Below are 22,462 nucleotides of genomic sequence, written 5' to 3'. Positions count from 1 at the left end.
CAACCCAGCCCGGCCCTATTTCAAATGCTCAACAGCCATGTGAGGCTAGTGGCCACATAGTGGACAGTGACCCCCATGCCCTAACCCCTCAGCTAAAGCAATATTGTTCATCTTCCCCAAAGTCTTGAAAATGTTGCTCTGAGAGACTTTCTCAACCAAGGAACCCTTTGGAGAGTCACCACCACTCCTAACCAGTGGGTCCTACTTACTGTGTTCTTAGGCCTACTGTGAACAAGACACCAGGCTAAGATGCTCTCAAGGAGATATGAAGATGACTAAGAACTGGCATTTGCCCTCGAGCAGCTTATAATTTAAGACGGGGAGCGAAATAGTTACCAAACCCTACTGCACACCAGGCCCTGAGTCTTCCCACTCATTATCTTTTCATCCTTCCACTCTTCCAGGGCAACGGGGGAATCGATATTACCATCCCATTTTATTGATGAGGAAACAGATTGAAAGAACATGGATCTTGTCCAGGGCCATCCTATCTGACTTGGCCAACCCAGGGCAGAACACAGGAGGTATCAGCAAAGCAATGGAAAGGCTTTTAGCAACAAGGAGGGCAGCCTTGAGGGAAGGCTTTGGGGGGGTTATGATGAACGATGGCTACATGAGAAGGAAGAAGGAAGCCAGGCTCTGAGGATAAAGAAGGGGCATGTGCATTTGCAAGGAATGAAGAAGCAATGCATGGATTCCTGGCGGAAGGCACAGCACAAGAGAACCCCTAAGAGGCAGGAATTCTGGGCGCTGAGATGCCTTAGCAAGTAGCCCCAAGTAGCCCATGTGCAGGGCTTTGTATGAGAAGAGGTCAAGTTCGATCTTCGAGTCATGGAAAAGCACCCATTGCCCAACTCACGGGCTATAATGCCAGAGGAATCCCACTTCCCAAAATATTTACCAGAAGGCTCTGGGCACCAGACTCCATTCTATAAACTTGGGTACCATTCCAAAGCTGAAACGATAGATCTCCTGGAAAACAAGATAAACTCTCCCTCACATTCTAAATAACGACAGGGAGGTGAGGAAGAGAACAAAATAAATCAACCCTCTCCAGCTGCCCAACTTAAAAGGGATTATGCTCAGAAGCAAAAAGAGGGCAAGGATGCCGTCTCCTTATCAGACACATGGCTGCTCCAGACACAAACAAAACTCTTGGCAGGCATCCTTCTTCCACATCATGGGGGGAGGGGGGAACAAAGTCTTAATCAGCAAAGGTCAAACCCATCCTCCTTGAATACAATCAAGCCCATATTGTTTCCCCCTAATTTCCAGGAGAAAACAGTCCCTTCCTCGAGCTGAAGTACACACTAGAGCTCAAGGAATGAGGCTCATAGATCTCCAGTTTGCTGGAGGGACCCAGATCTCCAATCCCCACCACAGTATCCAACCGGAAGTCACATTTGGGACCGGGAAATATGCCCACTGCACTCCAAGGCACCAGCAAAGGATGAGCTGCAGGACGAGTTGGTTCCGGAATGTGGAGGAGGAAGGTCCATCTCCCTCCCTCTGACCAGTCACCACTGGATATCACAGATTGAGTAAATGAGAAAGTGCTTGACATAGATGACCTCATTTAACACTCACACAAGCCCATGTGGTGGATAACTTCGTTATCCCCAATTTACATATGGAAATGGAGGCTCAGAGGGGTGAAGACCCAGAGTCACACAGCCGGTAAATGGCAGAGCCAGCTGACCCCAGGCTTGCTCTCCAGCTGGGGGGCTCCCACACTGGCGTACAACCCTGTTTCTTCCGTTCTCTGCCATGCACTCCCAGGTGAAAGCCCAGGTCTGATCACCTCCCTTCCCTGCTCTATAGCTTAGGCTCCCTTATGCCCATATAACGAGCCCCAAATCCCCAGGGAGGCACACCCAGCAGCCCCCCCAGGCACCCACACCATCTCATGTCACCCACTCCCAACTCCAGAAATGCAGCCCGGCCTCTCAAACAGCCCGTCCAAGAAGCGGGCTTCCTAGCATAATATTTTCCTCCCACAGAACGTGAGAATAAAGGGCTCTTTGCTTGTCTCCTGAAATAGCTGGCTCTCACCAGAAAGCAATCTTCTGCCCAGTAAAAATATTTCTGTAAAACTTGGTAACTCTATCTGTGGTTCCTTTTCTGAAAGTCAAAAATCTTGGAGAGTGAAACATGGCAGGGACAGACTTTATGACAAGCTCATGAAGTCACGTCTACCCAGACATTCCCTCCTTAACGCTGTGATTAATTTGCTGTTAACCACAGGGACTGTGTGTCTTAATACTCTCAAAGCACCAGTTTGCATTTCTACAGAACAATACCCACCACCCGAGACCTGGTGTCCAGCCAGGCGGGCAGAGGAGCCACTGGCTGGGGCTCAGGGGCCGGAAAGGACGCTGCTGAGATCAGGGAACTCCTGCAGGCAGACATCATGCACAGGTGAGCTGTCACCTGTGGCCTGTCCATGGCCATGCAGGAGGCACTGTTTATAAAATCAGTGAGGGGTGTCCTAAGACCAGGATGTAAAAGTGCTCACAACTAACCCAAACTAACCCCAAGATGCCTGGATAAGTCACTGAAACCTCCTTGGCCTTAGTTTGCCCACCTGGAAATGGCAAACAATCACTCCAGGGAACTCTTGAGTGAACAAAGATGTTCTCTCTGAACCTCTTCATCCATCAAACAGCAACCAAGCCCCTTCCAGAGACTGTCATGGGCCCCAGAGAGATGGCGTGGGTTCACTGGGAATCTTCCAGAACATATCAGCAGCTCCAGAGGCCTTATCGGACTACTGAGTATGTTTACTGAGTGATAACTGCATGCTAAGCCTTAAATCACAACATAAGTTATTTCACTTAATCCTTGAAATGACTCCAAGAGATGGATACCTTTTTCCTTCATTTTACAGGTAAAGTAATTAAAGCCCACAGTGAATACAGTTCAGTACAAACCCAGATCTGAAGACCAGGTCCAAAGCTCTGTGCCCCCTGGAGCAGATAAGACCCATATAGGAAAAAAAAAAAAAAAAAGTTAAATAATGAGGTTTTTAAAATATCCTTACAAACTGAGGCAGAGGTTCTTAACCTGGGGGCCCTGAAATTGGAGGTAAAGGTGTAAGAGCACTTATTTGAGGAGACAGACACCATCCAATACAGCAGATTCCCAAAAGGGTCTTATTACCTACCCCCTAAGGGTTAAGAATCACCTATGATCATAATGGAGAGGCTAGGAGCTTGAAAGGAAAGCTGTGACCCATGTGGGCTGCACGGAGGAGGCAGCAAATCACCCAGGCTCTTCCAAGATCCAATGGCAAGGAGTGGTTCTCCCCGGACAGTCAGCTAATTGTCAGACTGCCTTGTTCCCACCCACGCTTGCCAGCTGCTGACTGGAGCTGCGGTCGGTGAGTCTTATACAACGCACAGATGTTGGTTCTGTCCACCCAGTGTGCATTCTGCAGCCTTTCGTTCACAGGTGGTTTTTCTTTAGGGAACCACCCCCTCACTCCCAGCCCTTGAGGTTTGGGGGAACTGATCCCAGCCCCCACTCGAGGGTAGCCACATGACCCAGAACCGGCAGAGGCAGAGGGTTTGGTTCTGGGATGGACATGTGACTCAAGTCAAAACAATGGGAGCCAGACTGAGCTTTGACTGAAACTCTCTCTTCTAGTTGGAGATGGAAGCCCAGACCGCTGGGAGCCGAACTGCCACTACCTGGGGAGAGTCTGCCCGAGAATGAAGCCGACCCAAAAGAAACCAGAGCTGAGGGCAGAGTTGGAGCTGGGACCCAGATGTCCCTGAATTCAATTCACCCTCCCAACTTCCCCATTACACAGGCCAATAATGTGCTTCTGTACGAAACAGCTGAGATGGGCTTAAAAACCAAAGGATTCTGACTCATCCACACAGAGAAAGGTCGCACTTACTTAACCACAGACCCCCCTGAAGCTGCTGCCCTCCTGGATTTTGAAGACCCTGGCTTGCGGGAGAAACTCTGGCTTTGCCAGAAAAGAAGTAGAACCATGCCTGGAGCTCACATCAGGTGTGCAGTGTGTGTGCAGAAGCACAGCTACAGAAATGCACCACATTGATCTAATAGTCTACTTTAGACTATAGGCACAAGCCCATAAACAACCTAGATGCCCAACAACAGGGAATCAGTGCAATGAAGGATGGTCCATCCCTACAATGGAAGGCCTTAAGAGCCATGAAGAGCAATAAGATTGAAGGGCAATTAGATTATATGCACTGATATGGAATGATTTCCAAGATACACTGTTAAGTTAAAAAGGCAAAGTGCAGAACGAGATTATAACATGCAACTTAGGTTAAAAGAAAATAAAGTCTCTATCACTTTTTTATGCATCCCCACCTTAAATGAATTTTTCAATTAACCTACAAATACCAATGCTTCCCAGTCTTATTGGCCAAGAGGGCTGCTTACTGTCTGTGCAGGGATAAGGGCCCATACTCACAGAGCACGGCTAGAAGCACCTCCAGGGACCAGAAAAAGCAGATGCCTTGGGGGAGGGGTGCTAGGAGGCCAATGGTATTGGCAGAGGTGGGAAGAAGGCTTCCTTTTTATTACATACCCTTTAGTACTGTTTTGAATTTTTTTCCTTTTGTTTTTCACCGTGTGCATGATTTCATTTACCGAAAGAAAACTGGCGAGGCCCCTTTCTGAAAGGCAGGGGAGATGCAAGTGGAGGCTCTCATCAAAGGCCAAAAGGAGGTGGAATTTGGAGGGACAGGACCTCCAGAGGCTATGTGCCCTCTGGCCAAGCTGCTAGGCCTCTCTGAGCCACATCCACCAGGCAAATGTTCCTTGAGCACCCACCACGTGCCAAGCAGTGCAAAAGGCCCTGAGGACGCAGCAGTGAGACACACAGAGGCTGCCCCATGGACTCTGCAGTCTGGTCTCAGTTTCCCCATAGTATTAATACTGACCCTGGCCAGGTTTCTGCAAATGGTAAATGCCTGACAAATCACTGCGAGTAAGTCTTTGCCAACCATAAAGCTCGAGATGAATGCTGCCTCTGACTCCTGGGGAAAAGCTGGTCCCACTCAGTGCTGAGCTCCAGCCCCACGAACGGGTTCTGCCTTCCAGCTCCTCAGACCAGAGCCAAGGGGACAAGTCCTCACCCACGAACCCCAGAAGCAGATGCCAAGCAGGCCCTCCAAGGTTGAGAAGGCTAAGAAGGCCCCAATTTATGACACCAGGAGAAGGTGTACCAATCCACCTACCTGGGAGATCCACCATCCTTCCCATCACTGACCACAGCAGTGGCCAGCCTGGGCCTCCTCCCTCCAAGCTCAAGGGAAGCTGTGCCTCCCAGGAGCAGGGTCTGGAGAGGCCCCAGGGAGGGTTTCACCAGTGCCTCCTGCGGGTAGAGCTCACCTTCCACCATCACCTGCTGCAAATAGCCCCTCCCACCCGCCTCGGGATGGGGGTTAGCCTGATACACCGCAGTGCTGCATCTCCTCCACTGGTCCAGAGCTGTGCTATCCAGGCAGAAGCCACTAGCCCCACGTGGCTATTTAAATTTACATTTAAATTAACTCAAATACAATATACTTAAAATTCAACTCCTCAGTCCCAGTAGCTACATTCAAAGCACTCAGTAGCCACAGGTGGTTAATGGTTCCCATACCGGACAGTGCAGACATAGAGCATTTCCATCATCACAGAAAGTTCTATCACTAGGCTACATATCCCTTTAACATCTCCCTCCTTCCAGTTATAAAAGGAGGGGCCTGGCCGGTCTTGAAAAAGAGGCCAGCTATCAATAACCGTCAGCGAAGTTCTAAATCCACTTATAGGGGGTAAGGATCCACAGCCATAGGGAACTGCACAGGAGACAGAATCACTGACTGAGAGCGTGTCATGAGTCAGGAACTGTGCCGGCTTCTCCTCTGGGCCGCACACTCGATCCCCACCCTTCTACAGATGGGGAACACCATCCCTCCCTCCGCCCTAACCCCTCCAGCTCCCTCCCATCATCACCTTTCCTACAGGGTCCAGTCGCCCAACACAGAGAGGCTCTGATTCAGAGGGCTTGCGGTGGGAGGGGCCCCTAGGTCTCAGCATTTTAAATAGCACTCGGAACTTCAGATGTAGGTGGTCCTCGGGCCATACCCTGAGTCCATCGCAGCCCCACGTCCCCTTCCAGCTACCGGCTTCTCTCTCCACCCCTTCCAGAAAAGCTTGTCCCGAGAAGGATAGCTGATACACTTTGTTACACAGCAGCAACTAATACAACAATGTAAAGCAATTACACTCCAGTAAAGATGTTAAAAAATAAAAATAAAATGTATTGGCTCTTTGAAAAATACAAAAGTAGTACATGCTCATTGAGAAAAAAAACAGTCAAACAATGTAGAAATATATAATGTGAAAAGTGAAATTCCTTCTCTCCTCACCACCTCCCACCACTTCACTCCTCAGGGAAACAGACTTTGACAGTGTATTATTCCAGATCTTTCCATGTGCACCTGCAAATATATAGAGACACAGGCCTGAACAGACCTTTGTATAGTGCAGAAAACGGGGCCACATTATAGTGATGTTTTGCTCTTGCTTTGCTCATTCAACAGCATCTCAGGGCCTCCTTCCTATCAGCCTGTGGCCCTCACTCAACCTGGTTCTACCAGTTGCAGAGAGATCCATGGAATGGCTACACCACTGTTTATTAGCCTGTCTCCTGGTGATGAATATTTGAGTTGTTACAAATTTTCCTTCTTCCAAATAATGTAGCCGTGGATGTTCTTACAAGTATGTGCATCCGCTCCCGTGTAAGTGCTCCCCTGTCCCTTCAGGACCCATGCCAGTCTCACCTCGGCTGCCATTCCACCACGACAGCTCCTGTCAAACCGGACAGTGACCACCAGGACCCTAAATCCAATGGACACCTTTCAGTCCTTTTCCTTACTCAGTCTCTCAGCCGTTTCTCTCCGGAAGACCACATCCTCTCTGGTACACTACTTTGATGGCCCCCAATCAATCACACCTCCCAGTATGTATGCCCCTGTGTAATCCCTTCCCCTAAACCTGGGCTGGACCTGTGACTTGCTTTAACAAAGAGAATGTGGCACTGCCAATTCCAGGCCTAAACCTAAAGAACCTGGCAGTTTTCACTTTTGCACTCTTGGGAAGCCAGCCACAGTGTAAGAAGTCTGATTACCCTGAGATCGCCATACTACGAGGAAGCCCAAGCTAACCAGTGGTGAGGACACCTGGAAGAGAACTGAGGCCCCAGACATATAAGCCAAGTGGATCTGTGGCAGGTGGCCCCTCGCTGTTTGAGCCAACCCAACTATGCACATGGAGCTGGAGATACGTTGCCCCTGCCAAGCCCTGCTCAAATTGCATGATCTTAAGCAGATCATAAAATATCAAGTCAGTGAGTTTTGGAATAATTTGTCACACAGCAAAAGATAACCTAGACAGCCACCTTTTCTTTACTACATTCTGAGAGGAGGAAGCAAAGGCCAGGAGAGATCACAATAGATACCTAATAGCTAAGCTGCAGCCACCCCCAGGCTCAGGATTCCCAAAACAATGTTCTGACCAGAAAGATTTAGTTGCCAGGATGCAACTGCTGCTTGTCATGTTCAGAGGCTGGTTTCTAAGGTGAGAGGACATCAAGGTCCCCAAGAGCCCTCTTCATGCCCTAAGCAAATGGAGTTGATGAACAAGACAGCAACCATGGCAATCCTGGGACAATCTGTTCTGGCCAAAAAGTCAACAAACCAAAAGGCTCTGAAGCTAAGAAAGAAAACTTTGGCACAGAGAGGTTAGGGAACTTACCCAAGGTCACACAGCTAGTGAGAAGCAGAGTTAGATCCTGAAACCAGGTGTTCAGACTCAGAGTCTAGACCAGTGACCAAACACCAGTGTTTTCTAACACTTTGATAGTGACCCACAATAAGAATTATGTTTTATAATGGGCCTCTGTATATATGGGTTTGGGTATAGATGTGCGTTTAGATATACACATATCTATCTATAAATAGATAGATCTATTTATCAGTATGGATACCCATGTCTACATGTCCATATCTATCTATCGATCATCTATAGACATGGCTATCCACACCTATAAACTAAACAGAAAGTTACACAAAGCAATATTTACTATTACTATATAGGGTATTCTCTTATATTTTTATTTTTGTTTATTTCATTTTTTTTTAATGCTGGTCACTACATGGATTTCATGAGCCATTGAATGGGGTTATAACATACAGTTTAAGGAAAAAAAAAACTCACCTATAATGATTTAAGATAGCTCTAAAATCAGACTGATCTGAATTTGAATCTTCCTAGAGCAAGATTCCACTTCCAAGTCAAGTGACTTTGGGCAAGACGGTAGATTTCTTTAAAGCCTCAGTTTCCGGGACTTCCCTGGTGGCACAGTGGTTAAGAATCCGTCTGCCAATGCAGGGGACATGGGTTCGATCCCTGGTCTGGGAAGATCCCACATGCTGCAGAGCAACTAAGCCCATGTGCCACAACTACTGAGCCTGCGCTCTAGAGCCCACAAGCCATAACTACTGAGCCCGGGAGCCACAACTACTGAAGTCCACGCGCCTAGAGCCCATGCTCTGCAACGAGGAGCCACCGCAACGAAAAGCCCAGGCACCTCAATGAAGAGTAGCCCCTGCTCACCACAACTAGAGAAAGCCCGTGCACCACAATGAAGACCCAACGCAGCCAAAAATAAATAAATAATTTTTTAAAGCCTCAGTTTCCCCAGCAGTAAAATGGGGATAATAATAGTACCTGCCTCATAATGGTGTTGTGAGAACTGAGGCCCAGGGCCTGACATATAGCAGATACTCAATGCTGCACCTACGGTTCAGCACAGGGCTCAGCACACACAGGCGCTTAACAGTCACACTGAGGCTGCCACCAGAGAACACTGAGAAAGGAGGCACACACCCAAGACTGACCGGGGCAGTGGGCTCCTTGGGATTTCCAGGGCAGGGGAGCAAGATAAGTGCTCCCACCATGCACTGAAAAGGCAACCTCGTTCCTGGTTTGTAGTAGTTTTCTGACATCATCTTTTTGTTTTTGAAGTCTATCTAGATCCGTAGGGGGAAGAAGGGTAAAACAAAGTCGAGGTCAAAAACTGCCCTGTAACAAGGTTACCTCTGGAAGCCAGGCCTGGAGTGGCCTCAGTACCCCAAGGTAGCACCCCCAAACCTACACAGTGGAGCCGCCGTCAGCCAAAGCCTCCGTGAGAGGGGCCCACCAGCCTGCGCAGACTTCTGCAGTTAGAGATACACCCTGGGCCTGAGCCCATTTGGGAGGTTCTGGTCTTCCCCAGCCTCACCTGTAGCCTGACGCTGGCCAGGCCCATCCTGCTGACAGGGACTTTTATGCTCTGCCCTATCCTCTCCAGGGCCCCAGCTCTGTACTCAAGCTCAAGGCCAGGGGCTTGGGCAGCACGTGGCAGACCAGCCAATCAGCTCCTGGCTGACACTACTTCATGGGACCAGGACGTTCTCCCCAACCTCCCACCCAGCCAGAAAGGAGAGAAGCTGGAGTGATCGGACATCGATAAAAATAAAACTGTGGAAGAAGACTTGCAGCAGGTGGACGAAGAACCAAAACAGGTTGCAACATAGAGCATCGCGTCCCGCAACCCCCAAGAGCTACCCACCCCCGGTGCCGGACCGCGTATGTCTGCCTGAACATCTCAGAGACTGGATTCTGTCCTAAGCCAGACACCCAGAAGTGGGTTGAAGACTCTCTATTGCCAGTCGTGCCTCCTAGCCTTTGCACTTCCCAAACCCTTTGAGATGTTTTTACTAAACCTTTCATCACCTGGCTATTTATCCTTTGGGTCTCAACACCTTAACTCCCCAGTGCAAAGTAGAACCCTCCTCATTCTCTCTCACCACGCCCTGCTCTTCCCCTTCATCACATTGAGCGCACATCTGGGTGATCGTTAGCTAACCACATGAGAAAGCTGCAAGATGAGGGGTGACGTCTGCTTTATCCTCCCTGATTTGCCAGTGAACTCACTTCAGTCCTTGAACAACTACATCAGGTAGCCACCATGACTACCCATTCCACCAGCTGTGAAAGTTGAGGATCAGCAATGAGCCGTCACGTGGCCCAAGGCCACTCGGCTGGGGAGAGGTGCGGCTGGAACGTGGACCCAGGAAGTCTGATTCTGAAAGCTCTAAACACACTCCTGACACCTACTACATGCACACGCTGGGCCTCAGTATAAAGTGGCCCAAACCACATCTATACTGTACTTACCCCACCTGCCCTCCCATCCTGTTCCCCGGAAACTGAAACATACTATCCACGACTCCCCAGCACCCAGCCTTGGCTTGGTCTGTACCCTCTGCCTCGGAGGCAGCCTGAATCCGCTCTCCCTTGGCTGGGCTCAGGACTTAACTTGCTGAGCTCGTCTCCTCGTCTGCACACGGGGTGAATAATACATGTAAAGAATACATGTAAAGCATTAGGCACTTTTAATATTCCCTTGTATGTACTATTATCACTAACATATTCATACCCCACCAAAATCTTGTAGGTCTAAATCAACAATCACAAGCCAGGCCAAATCCAGCTGTCTGGGTCCACCTAAAAAACTGTTTTTGAAAAATTTTATGTAGTTGATGATAATTTTTTAAATTAGAAAAATTTCACATAAAAATCCAGGTAGCTGGATTCTCTTAACGAGAGAATGGCAATACCAGGGCCACATTCCCACGTGACAACAATTGGCTGGGGCTGAGGGACGCTGTTCTCTTGACTCAGGACATGTGCTCCCCAGGGCACCCTAGTCCCCCCACCTCCCAGGTGTCTCCTTCCCAGCCTGCTGTGTTCACGAATATGACTTCTCTGGCCTTTAGATTCTGACCCCTGGTCCCAGTCTTACCGTCCTTAGAGCCATACTGACATGCCACCTCCTTCAGAAACACCTCCCCGAATCTCCATAGCCCTGTGTCTCTTCCTGGTCTTGTAACTGTAAGAGCGAACTTGTATTGAGCACTTACAGTGCGCCTGACATTACAACTGTTTTACAATTTGAGTCCTCACAACTGCCCTATGATGCAGGTACTATTATCATCCCTGCTTTACAGACGAGGAAACACAAGCAGAGTTGATTATTCTATTGCCATCCCCACCCCCATCCATTCCCCACCCTCTCTGTACTGCCCCGTGCCTCCAGGAAGCTGACCCTGTGGACCAATTCACTGGAGCTTTCTGGCCTCTGGCTTCTGAATTCAGCCAATGCGAAGCCCTGGCAGGAAACGGGAGGATACGAGGAGATGGGAGTTAGGGTATTTCTTCTCCACTCCCTCACTACTTCTGTACCATGTCTCTGACTGTGGTTAATCCTCCATCTTTATAGCTTCTGCCTGGTCTCCACCCATCGTCAGCTGTGGTTCCTACAGGGATCCAATCTAAAATATCCAACATTTCCTCCCCTGGCCCTTTCTGCCCTAGGGGTGGTAACAGCTTCCCACTGTTGCCAGGGACCATCAGTCCCTGGGTACCTCAACGCCCCATAAAGTATCCCTGAACCCTGCCCATACCTCTGGAAGCTAGTTTCATTTAAACTCTCTGGAGTGCATCTGTTTCCCACTAGACCCCTGGCTGTCAGAGGTTCGACACTATGCCCAAGGTCACACAGTTAGAAAATGGTGCAGCAGGATCTGAACCCAAGACATCGGGCTCCAAAGTTCTCGCTCTTTAAGCACCACCCTACACCGCCTGATGTCCTAATCTACTTCTCCTGGTCCTTCACCTGCTTATGGCCTCCTCAAGAGTCCCCTGGGTGACACTCGAGAAGCAAGCACTGTGCCTGGACCAATGCAGACCTTCCAGAATCTCTCACTGAGCCCACAGAATACAGTCACTTGATTCCTCTTTATCCTCCAAAGTATTTTTACAAGGGAGAGCCCATCGCCACATTCCTTCTCCCCCCAGATCACAGGGCTCACCTCTTTCCTGCTGGCCCCTCACACAGGCCCTTCACACACTTGTCTCCCCTCTGGACAAAGACCACGCTCCATAACATGGCTGAGAAGGGCCCCAGGCCCAGGCTGTGACCTCTCTTCAGCCAACTGAACTTCAACCAGCATCTCAAATGAACCACCCTCTTCTCTACAGGACTTTCTCACACGTGGCCGGTCGGTCCGGCAAACACTCATGGCTGTTACATGTCCTCTCCCCTTGCCCTGCTCACCACCACACCTCCGCCCATGCACCTTTGGCCTTAAATCACAGCTCCTCTGAGACTACCTCTGACCCTGGACCAGTTGGTACTTCCTGCTCTAGAGCCCCCAGAGCATCCTCTAACATTCCCTGAACATTGTCCTCATTATTCGAGAGCTACCTTCCCAAACCATGAGCCAATCAAACACGAATATCAATGCAAAGTAAAATATTAGCAAATCAAATACAGCAGCATTTTAAAGCAGCAGCCTATCATGGCAAAGAGGGATTTAACTTAGGAGTGCAAAGAAAGTTGAACACTAGGAAATCTAGTTATGTAAATCATGCATACAAATCATACATTATATTAGCAAAGAATCACCAGCTCCATCAACACCCCAACAGCATTTGATAAAATTCAATAATTATTCCTGGTTTTAAAAATCCTAGCAATCCAGGAGATGAAGAAAGCTTTCTTAACTAGATAAACAATGAACATCATACTTAATAGTTATTAATCTGTTGAGGAGGTTCTAACCAATGCAATAAGATAAGAAAAATAGATGAGAGGCAAAGATGAAAGTTTAGTTCCACTAAACTCCAAGTTCTATGAGGCAGGCACTATGTTCTATTCCTCATAGTTTCTACAACATCCTACCCATGCTCAAATATCTGTAGAATGAACAGCCACCCAGATTAGGTCTGATTCCCATTAAATGTTCTCAAAGCACCCAGCACTTCTCCTTTGAGGCATAAATCACAGCTTAGGTTGTGTAATTTGTTTTTAAAAATACTTATCTTTTCCTACTAGAGTGTAAGGTCCATGAAAACCAGGACCATGCTCTACTGACAGAGCAAATGTATAGCTGGCCTAAAGTAAGTACTCAATTTCTATTGCACAGATGCATGAATGACTTGAATAGAATGCATTTACTACATAGTTTCTAAATTATAATAAATGATTCTATCCTACTTCTCAGCCAGAAGATCCGAGGCCCAGAGAAGGGGGGGGGGGTCCTTCAGCTGATGCCACACCACTGTGAAGCCCACCCACTACCCTGGGATCCTCTGAAAGGCGTCAGCCACACACAAACTGCAGCCCACATGGCTCAACAAGTAAGGAAAGTGAAGCCCAGAGCAATTCCTCAGAGCCCTCTAAACAAACACACATCCAGGACGCACCCCGGAGGGCAGAGCTGTCTGGTGAGAGCTCCTGTGTGCTGCCCTTCTGGGGCTAAGGATGACTTCAGTGGAGGGACCTGAGGCTTCCCTCGCGAAGCCCCGTGACGGGTACCCACATGGATAAAGAGCCTCCTCTGCTTTCCCGGGGAAGTTATCAAAGAATTACTTATGTCTCTGGAAATGCTTGTTTGGAAAAGGTTCTCCAGCCCACCTGGGCTTGGCAGGAGCGGCAGCGTCACCAGGCCTGCCCTCTGGGGAGGGATCAGGCTTTCCCTCCAGCTCCTGAAGGGACTCGGCCATTTTTCATGCACAGAGTCTGAAGCCAGCCATAAAGAAGCAGGCAGCTTCCCAGGATAAACGGAGCACGGTGACATCAAAGACTGCCTTCCAGATTAAACAACTGAGGCCTTCAGCTCTCTCTGGCGTTTCTTCCAGGATATTCTGGGCTTCTGCCTCAGTTCTCCCTCGGATGGAATGGCAGATATTTTGTTTGTGAGAGTCTGAATTTTTTCCTTCCTCTGGGAGGGGGTGGGGAAGGGGGGGGAGAGAGAGCGAGAGGAAGAGAAAGAATGTCTGTGAGAGACAAGAGCCACAAAAAGAACATCCGTGAGTGGAAAAGAGAGCGGTAAGTCAGGGAGGCAGCCGGAAGTGCCTGCTTTGGAATCCAACGAGCGACCTAAAAATTCCAAAGTTGTGAACCTACAGCCAGTGAGTGAGGCTGCGAGAACCCCCCGAGCAAGGAGGACTGAGGGGTCCCTGACTCCCCAGCGCCTGCAGATCTCTTCGTGGGCCCCTGCCTCTTGCCCAGAGAGTCAGGCTGCATGCCCCTTCCTCAGACACATCTGGTAAACTGAGGCAGGAGACCCTCCTCCCTCAGGCACAGGCTCACAGCAGTTCTGGGGCGGGATGGGCTCTCTCTGGGATTGGCTTGTCACTGCCTCTTGCCCCCTGGTTCTTGGGGTGCCTCCCTCTGCCAATCCCACCGCTCAGGCTACCACATCCTACCATGGCTGGGCTTCTGACCCTCCTCCCCCGCAGGGCAGCAGGGGCCACCCCTCCACCCAAACAGCTGGAGTAATGCCCCAAGTCCCTGTGCATGATGCTGCATGCGAATCAGCCCTACAGAGCGCGCTGGTGGCTGCCCGCCTGGCTCCGCCCCACCCACCTGTCCAGAGGGGAAGGTAGCTCACACGTGCCAAGAGCCACTAACATGGGGGGCTTTGCAGAAAGAATGAGCATCAGAGAGAGTTCCAGACCCCAGAGGCTGCAGAGCCACTTGGAGCCCACAGTCCCTTCTCAAGGGCCCAACCCAAGCACCACGCATTGTCCATGGACACTAGCGAGTGAGGGGTCTCCCCCAGCTCCCACTGCACAAACCCATCCCCTCTTCCCACACTTTCTCCCTCACTGCCTCAGCTTCTCCTGAGTGTTAATGTCTGCCAGTGTGCCGTGACCACGCTTATTCTTTGTCTCCTTTATCAGACCGGAAGCTACAGGAGGACAGGCACCACAGCTCTGTGATTTGCCACTGTAGCCTCAACGCCCAGCACAGCTAGGGAATCCATAATTAATAACAATTCATTATTGATCATAATTAATTAATAGCTGAGTGTCTGAAAGAAAAGGCCTAATTCCACTCTTCCCTTTATTCCTACTTCCAGCTCCATCTGGCTGGGGAAGAGAACCTGGGGGAGGAAGAGGCAGGGATGGTGACTTACTCTATCTCCATTCATTCATTCAGCAAATATATCATGAGAGCCCACCATGTGCCCCAGGGCTGTCACAAGGAAGATGGACTCCTCAGAAAGTGATTCTTCCATTGCTGACAGATCAGCCTTGCTGTTTTAAGCCCTCCAAGGGACAGTCTGGCCCCTGAGCCCAGGGGCCCAAGCTTCCTGTTATGAGGAGGAATTCACTCTGTCTGTCTATCACCCACCTCCTCTCCTCACTTCTGACACTCCCACTGGGTGAGGGGATGGAACCCTCCCCAAGGCTAGGAGCTTGTGGGACATGCCGAGGTTGTCTCCTGGGTTAGCTTCCCCCTGAGTTTGTGACAGTTTGTACAAGATATGAATGTAGAGGGTCTGTTCCTGAGTTCGAGGGACACAACACACACACAGCCTGACTCGGGGAACCAGTGTCCTTCTCAAAGAAGAAAAGTTTCGAAGGGAGGATAAGGCACTCCTCGAACCTCTACCAGAGACCCCATCACAGAGATGCATTAAAGCACCCAGAATGACACCCTTGCCCACCTCCCACCTTCCTGAGGGATCCAGACCTACCAGAAACAAGAAGCCCCACCTGGCACTCTGCCCAGCTCCAGCTTGCCCCAGCTCTCCTCCTCATTCCCCAGTGGTCCAGAAAGCTGCCAGGTGGGGCTATGAAGCTGGCCTGGGTGCCAGGGGCAGAGGGCACCCTCCGTGGAGAACTCAAAGAAGCCAGTGAGTGGAGGTCCAAACGCCTCCACTGGCCTCAAAGCAAATCATCTTTTAATTCTGAAACACCAAATATTTAATTTATGCTTTACCTCAAATGTCAAGTCCACCTCCCGGCACATAGCTTTGAAACCACGTAAGGAGGCCTAACACTTTCCATATGGTGAAGACATGGGGCCTTTTAATTGTGCCAACTGGTATCATTCAAGGGTAATTCCCCTGGAATCCGGCACCCAGGCAGCTGGGCCAGCCTCCAATCTCATCACCCAGCTCCATACATCCCCACGGGCTCCAACAGGGCCTGCACCCTCCCAATCTTCCCTAAACATCAAAATGCACTAGGTGCCCCCTAATCAAATTACCAAACCGCCTGGCAGCCACCTTTGATCCAGAGGCAGACTTGCCTGCACCGAAGCTCTCGGCCTGTTTCTTCAGGCGGCTCTGCCATAAAAGAACAAAAGGACCAAACTGGGGGGTGGGGGAGGGGAGGGTCTTAAATCCAGTTGTACACATTCATATATGCGCACGTGTGCACACGCTGCAGGAGCGTACACAGACACGCAGCTTCTGCTTCTCCGAGTGTTCTCCTATCAACATCTCTGCGTCCATTACGCTCCTCCATCCGTCTACTAAACTTGTTAACTTCACCCATTATATTTTCCAGAGCCAACATTTCCAGTTGGTTTTCTTTTGTAACTGCCTGTTGCTGCTTCGTGTTTCTAATATTGTCCTTTATCTCTGAGATTATTATGCTTATTTTAATTTCTAATTGTTTAGCATATTGTTGTCTGGCATACAAATTGTTCACGTATCAGTCATCTTTTGCAGTACTTGTACAGGTCACATTTCTCATTATTTTTCTCTGCCAAGCTCATATTCCCTTGAGGTTCAGCGTGTACCCACTGAAAGGGCAGAAGCCCTAGCCTGTGTCCCTCCAAGTGAGGCTACAGAGTATGGGGGAGGCGAAGCCTCTGGTTTCATAATATGGGCCCCCATCTCCACCTCTCCCAGGGCCTCAAGAACCTGCCAGTACTTTTCTCCCCACGTTCTACTTTCAGTGAAGAGTTATCTGCCAGAACCCTGCCAGGGATGAGCATGTTATTACACCCATTTTGCAGATGAGCTAAGTAAGGTAGACAAAGGTAAAATGGCTTATACAAGGTGACAAGCTATTGTGGCCGTGACTGACCTCATTTAGTTTTGTATTTGGGAGGGCAGGCATGGGTTAAATTGCCGGTGAGGTCACCCTCTCATATCCCAGGATCTTGCATGAAACTCAGACCCAATTTAAACATTTACTAAGCTACTCAGTCTCCCTCAGAGAGGAAGAGGGCAAGCAGGGGCCCCTCATGCTTCTGCCTGCCCCACAGCCTGCCTCATCCCAAAGTACTCGGCAGCCGGCCAGGGTGCCACCTCTCAGGAATGAATAAGTGCGACCCCCTCCAGGCAGATGTTCTCGTGTGGAACTTTACCACACATGGTTTCCACTGTCCTAGAAAGTACTCCAGAATGGGAGAAAACCAGAGTCCACACCAGCCGGCTGGCAACTTTACAGGGTTATGAGGAGGATTAAGATAATGTAAGCAAAGTGCTTGACACACACAGGCACTTAATAAATAGTAGTTATTGTTGCAGTAAAAATGCTGGTTGGATGAGCCATGAATGTGCCCCCCGCCACTTTGGTGAAAGGCCGGGTGACCGAGTGGACACAGAGGCCAACCCCAGGACGGGTCTGGGGCTGGTGAGGGGACCTCTGCCAGTTCTTGGAACTCAGCACACTTTGGAGCCCACGTCCTCCTACATCCTGATGAGATAATGGAAGAACCTGGAGCCACCCTTTCCGTGCCACTGGAAATCACAGAAATTAAACAGACCGGGGGTTGCCTACTGCAATCCTGTTCAGTATCTCAACATTTCCCAAATGTGGGGCATTCTGTTCTCATCCACAATTTTGACCAGTTGTACTTAATATTTTTCTCAGAATTGACTTTAGACTATCTCTTTCCACTTAGCTCCCTCCTAAGCAATAATATCTGTGAATTCAAGGGTTTTATGTCCCAGTTATTTATTTTTTTCTGGTTAAAAAAAAATGTAACTCTTAAGATAAGAAATATTCCTCCAGGTACCACTTGAAATCACCTCACAGGCCTCCACGGTGCAGCCCCACACCCTGGGCTCACCCTGACTTCTCCCTGGGCCATCCCCACCTCTGCAGGCTCAGGAGTGAGGCCAGCAGTGGTGGGAACCCAGGCATCCAGGTCCCAGTCACCAAGCACAACTCTCAAGGCAGCAGGGATTCCCTCCCCTTAATATGTTGGATGGCAGGTCCCACGCTCCACCACCCAACATATGTCATGCTGATGGCTCTGTGTCTCACATCTTCAAAAGTGCTTTGAACAAACACTAATGACCCTCAGCATTTCTCCGAGAGAGGGGGCTGGGAAAGGAGGGGGCAAGCACCATCCCATGCTGTCCTCAGATGGGGGAAGAAACCAGGCAACAAAATTCCGTGACTTTACCAAAGCCACAGTCCTAAGCTGGGGCCCCCTCCCTCCCCTCCCTCATTTCCCCCAATGGCAACTTTTACTGGCTCACATTCCTCTTGCTGGGAACACTACTATTTAATTAAAAACGACAGACTTTTGTTTTCCTCTTCTTCCTTCCTCCTCCCTCCCATCCTCCAGGACTGGATGCCAAGGAGACCTACCAAAAACATGCGGGTAACATTTGTTATGGCTTTGAAGATAAAAGTCAATTGAAGTAAGCCCTCGCTGTATTTCAAGTTTCCCCTAAAGCATGGAGCAAGCTCCCTGGCAGTTTAGGAAAGAAAAAAAAAAGCAGGGGGGACTGCAAATAAATGTCATTCTGCAGGAATACTTTGTAAAAATAAACAGGCTGAAAAAACCCAAAACTTGATTAATGGAAATCCACTCAGTTGGCCTCTGTCTTCAGCTGCAAATGCATTTGTTCATATGGCTAAATCGGATCATTTTCATTGGGCTTTAAATAAATAAGGAGATCAAAAACTAGAAATGGTGGGGGAAGAAAGGGAAGTTTGTAGTTCTGTTTTTAAAGGGCCCCAACTGCAGTGCCCCCGCCCACCAAGTTTTGGCCTTTCCCGGGGGACAGCAGTTCCAATTCTAACCCAGCCAACAGACGAAGAGAAATGGAGAAGAGAAGGCCCCCAGCTCAGCAGTGGCAGTGGAGGAGGAGATGGGAGCTTCTTCCAGATGCAGGGGTTATTTCATACGTGCACAAGAGTCGACTTTATCCACAGGCTCACCTCCTCCAACTGGCTGCACCCAGTCTAGGTCCCACCACCAAATACACACACACACACACACACACACACATCTGAAAAGTCCACTGGCCCCTCCCCAGCCCATGGACAAGACCAAAGAACTAACCAGACCTGAGACTCAGTCTGTTCTCCTCTAAGTTAAAAAAAAAAAAAATTAAATGTCACATCAAAAAGTTGATTCATCCTTTGATCCTTGGCTTGCTCGAGTTCCACGCAGACCATCTGAAAGCCCTGTGCAGAGCTCTGGAGCCCACAGGACATCTGTGAGCACCAGCGCCAGGCCAGGAGCTGAGGCTGGGCTCACTCACTCCCCCGCCGCATCTACTGCTCCCCTAGGAACAGCTCCAGCCTCAGGGACCCACTGCGGGAGGGCTAGGGGCAGGCCCAGGCTACAGCAGAATGAGGCCCTCTCTCTCCTTGTGGGCCAAGCCACGGGGTCTCCCGGATCTCAGTACCCCCCAAGCTCTGCCCGCCACCAGATCACAGCCGGCTCTACTGGGGCTGCAGGACAGATAGGACTGATGAATGTCACACACTTGGAACACATTCAGAGGCCGGCACAGTCCCGCCTTCCACCCAGACACCCCCAGATGCCTTCCCACTTCCCTAGCCCCAACTCCAAATCCACCTTTGAGCGCTGGCCACAGAAACAAGGTAGAAGTCAGAGCAGGCCCCCAGATCCCTCCAGCGCAGACAAGCTTCCCCATCAACTGGACCTGCACCACCACATCACCTAGGACATTCCCACCCCCCACGGCAGCCCTCTGCCCCCAACTGAACAGGAGACTGCCACCTGTGTCACCAATAAGGTTCCCCAAGGCAGGGGGTGTACAGGGTCATATTGGTGGGTCAGGGGCAGCTGAGAAGGGATTTCTGAACTTAGAAGCTGCGCCGAGAGGGTGCTAAAAGTTGGGGTTCGGGGGGTAGGTATGGAGAAGCATCTCTGAGGTTGAAAGGGACGTAGGTGGGGATCGTACCCGCGTTCCTCTGCCAACGGTGCCAGCCGCCCGCAGCTGTCGGGATCCGGAGCTGCCACCCGGGCAGCGCTGCCTCCCGATCCACTCCTCAATGCCTTTCCGAGCCCAGGCGGCGCTCGCAGCGAAGCTGTCACCTGAGGCGGGGACGACACGAAGCCCCTGAGTCTGGCCCCTAGGCTGAAAGTTACCCGAGAGAGGAGAGAAAGAGTGGGCGAGGCAGAGGCAGCAGGGACCCGGAGGGTGCTGGGAGCCGCGCACAATCCGAGAGAAGGACGCAGGTAATCAGGAGAAGGGAGTTCAGCGAAGCCCCAAGAGCGGGGATCCAGAGCGGAGCCAAGGGGGAAGCAGGACCCCAGGAAGACGTGTCTGGGGATCAGAAGAGCGAACGCCAGAGGCCAGGACTGAGGAGGGGAGGGATGAACACGGGGTGAGGGGAAGAGGGGAACTGAGCGTCGGGAGAGGGGGCGCAGAAGCCAAGATCTCGGGAGAGGGGGCTGAGGGCCAGAAAGAGAGGGCGCAGGCTCTTGGAGAAGGGGCTTAGGAGCCTGAAAAGGGGGTGCAGTGAGTGCGGGGTCGGGGTACCGCAACAGGAGGGGTTGAGAGTCAGGAGAGAGAGCACAGGATAGCGGGGAGGGGGTAGGATGGACAGAGGAGGGGACACAAAGTCTGCTCCAAGGAGAGGGTTTGTGGGACTGGTGGCTGGAGTAGCGGGTGGGGGTGGCCCTGGTAATAAGATCCGCGGGCTAGGCCATTCCGCCGCCGTCCGCGGTGCTTCCCAGTCTATCCCCCCCGGTCCGTGCCCCGCGCGCCCCTACCTTCCGGGCTCTCCCTGCGCTTGCACACGGCGGCTGCAGGCACATCGCGCGCGGCGGCGGCGGCAGCCGGAAAGAAAGGAGAGGCAGAGAGTTAGCAATCGCGGGGACGAGGGCGGCGGGGACCAGGGGGCCGGCACGCGGGCGGGGACACTGACCCGGCTTGGAGTGAAGTTTCCCCATGCTGGGGGCGCTGCGGGAGGGGGCGTCCCTAAGCCATGCGCCCGGCCCGCGGGCCCTGCGGCTCGCCGCGCCGCGCCTCTCTCTCCTCCTCCTGGAGCAGCCCCGAAGCCGAGCGGATCCTGAAAGGTCGCCGCGACACGATCCTGCCGCCGTCGCCGCGGCCGGACTGACGCCCGGGCGCGCCTAACCCCTAGCCCGCCGCCGCAGCCTGCGCCTCCCCGCGCGCCCATTGGCCGGGCGCGGCACATCAAAGGCGAGGCGGGCCGCGGAGGGAGAAGCCTGGGGGCGGGGCCGACGGGCTGGGGGCGGGGCGTGGAGAGGCGCTGCAGGGCTGGACACAGCGCCCCCCTCCAGGCTGCGGTCTCTGACCCGGGCCTGGGGCTGGGGACCCGGGACTGGGGACCGGGGGTGGGGGGGTGATGGGAGGCGGAGGAGCTCTGGCCAGGAGGAGTATTGGAACAGACACCCTCTTGGGTCCTGCCCGCTCTGCAATAACCGCTCCTCTGGCTCACGGGGCTGTGCGTTCCCTCCGCTCTATTTTTTCTGGCAGCGGACAGGGGGACTCAGCGGCTCCACTTTACAGGTGATGAAACTGAGGTCGGAGAAGAGACGCTGCTTGGAGCGCCCGCAGCGTTGCCCCTTTCGTTGCACGATCGGACTTCTGCAGAAAGTGTTCGCTCATTACCCGCCCCGTGCCCGCCCACCTTCTCCTCCGACTCTCTACGTTTTGATTTGGTTGTGCAGGAGAAGCCCCCACTGCGCCTCCGGCCAGCTGTGGACCCAGCCAACTCCCGGCGGCTACAAGTGTCCGAAAGCCACGAGCTGCCAGCCAATCGCTGTCCCCGCATCCCGGGGCCCGTGGGTGCCCGCCGGGGGTCGGGGCGCGCTGCCAGCTGTGCAGCCCGGAAGGGGGTAACCGCTGGGTCTTTGATCTTCCTTGGTTTCCGCTCCCCGCTGCAGTTCGCCAGACCAAGGGCTTGTTTGTTTTGTCTGGGGAGGTCTCTGCGGAGGGGAGGGCGACATCAAGGGGTTCCACTCCACCTTTGTGGTTCTCAGAGAGAACGCCTGCTCTTCTAGGGACGCTGTGAGCCTGTTAAGTTCGTCCTGGTACTCGGTAGCCTAGGCGTGGGAAAAGAAAACTCTGTGCTAGGACTGAATTCTCTGTGTGAGCCTCAGTTTTATGGTCTGTAAAATGGAGGCTCAATTCTGCCCTTCTTGCCAACTCCTTAGAGGGGCACTGCCGAAAAGGAAGATAATGTGAGCAACATATGTAATTTCCAAATTTCCTAGTAGCCACATTTTTTAAAAGAAGTCAAAAAGAAACATTAAACTTATTTTAATATATTTTCTTTAACTTGATATATCAAAAATGCTTTAATTTCAACTTATAATGAGATGTTGTACATTCTTTGT

At 51.3% G+C, this 22,462-nt stretch overlaps 1 protein-coding gene across 1 annotated transcript in view; it reads right to left on the bottom strand.

Annotated features, from left to right (window-relative positions):
* Nucleotides 1-21,118, bottom strand: part of NKD1 (NKD inhibitor of Wnt signaling pathway 1) — a 90,207-nt gene extending 69,089 nt beyond the window's left edge. The window contains exons 1-3 of the mRNA XM_022555159.2: nt 21,025-21,118; nt 20,870-20,902; nt 20,055-20,188 (exon numbers count right to left, since the gene is read on the bottom strand). Of these exons, the coding sequence (XP_022410867.1) occupies nt 20,055-20,188; nt 20,870-20,902; nt 21,025-21,049 (192 nt within the window). The 5' untranslated portion in view covers nt 21,050-21,118. The remainder of the gene's footprint in view (nt 1-20,054; nt 20,189-20,869; nt 20,903-21,024) is intronic.
* Between the last annotated feature and the right edge of the window lie 1,344 nt (nt 21,119-22,462).

This window comes from Delphinapterus leucas, chromosome 20 (genome assembly GCF_059928025.1).
Source record: "Delphinapterus leucas isolate spDelLeu-1000000601 "Yukka" chromosome 20, BTC_Dleu_Yukka2, whole genome shotgun sequence".
NCBI lineage: Eukaryota > Metazoa > Chordata > Mammalia > Artiodactyla > Monodontidae > Delphinapterus > Delphinapterus leucas.
Note: the sequence above shows the minus strand (reverse complement) of the source record. Positions and strands in the feature narration are given on the sequence as shown.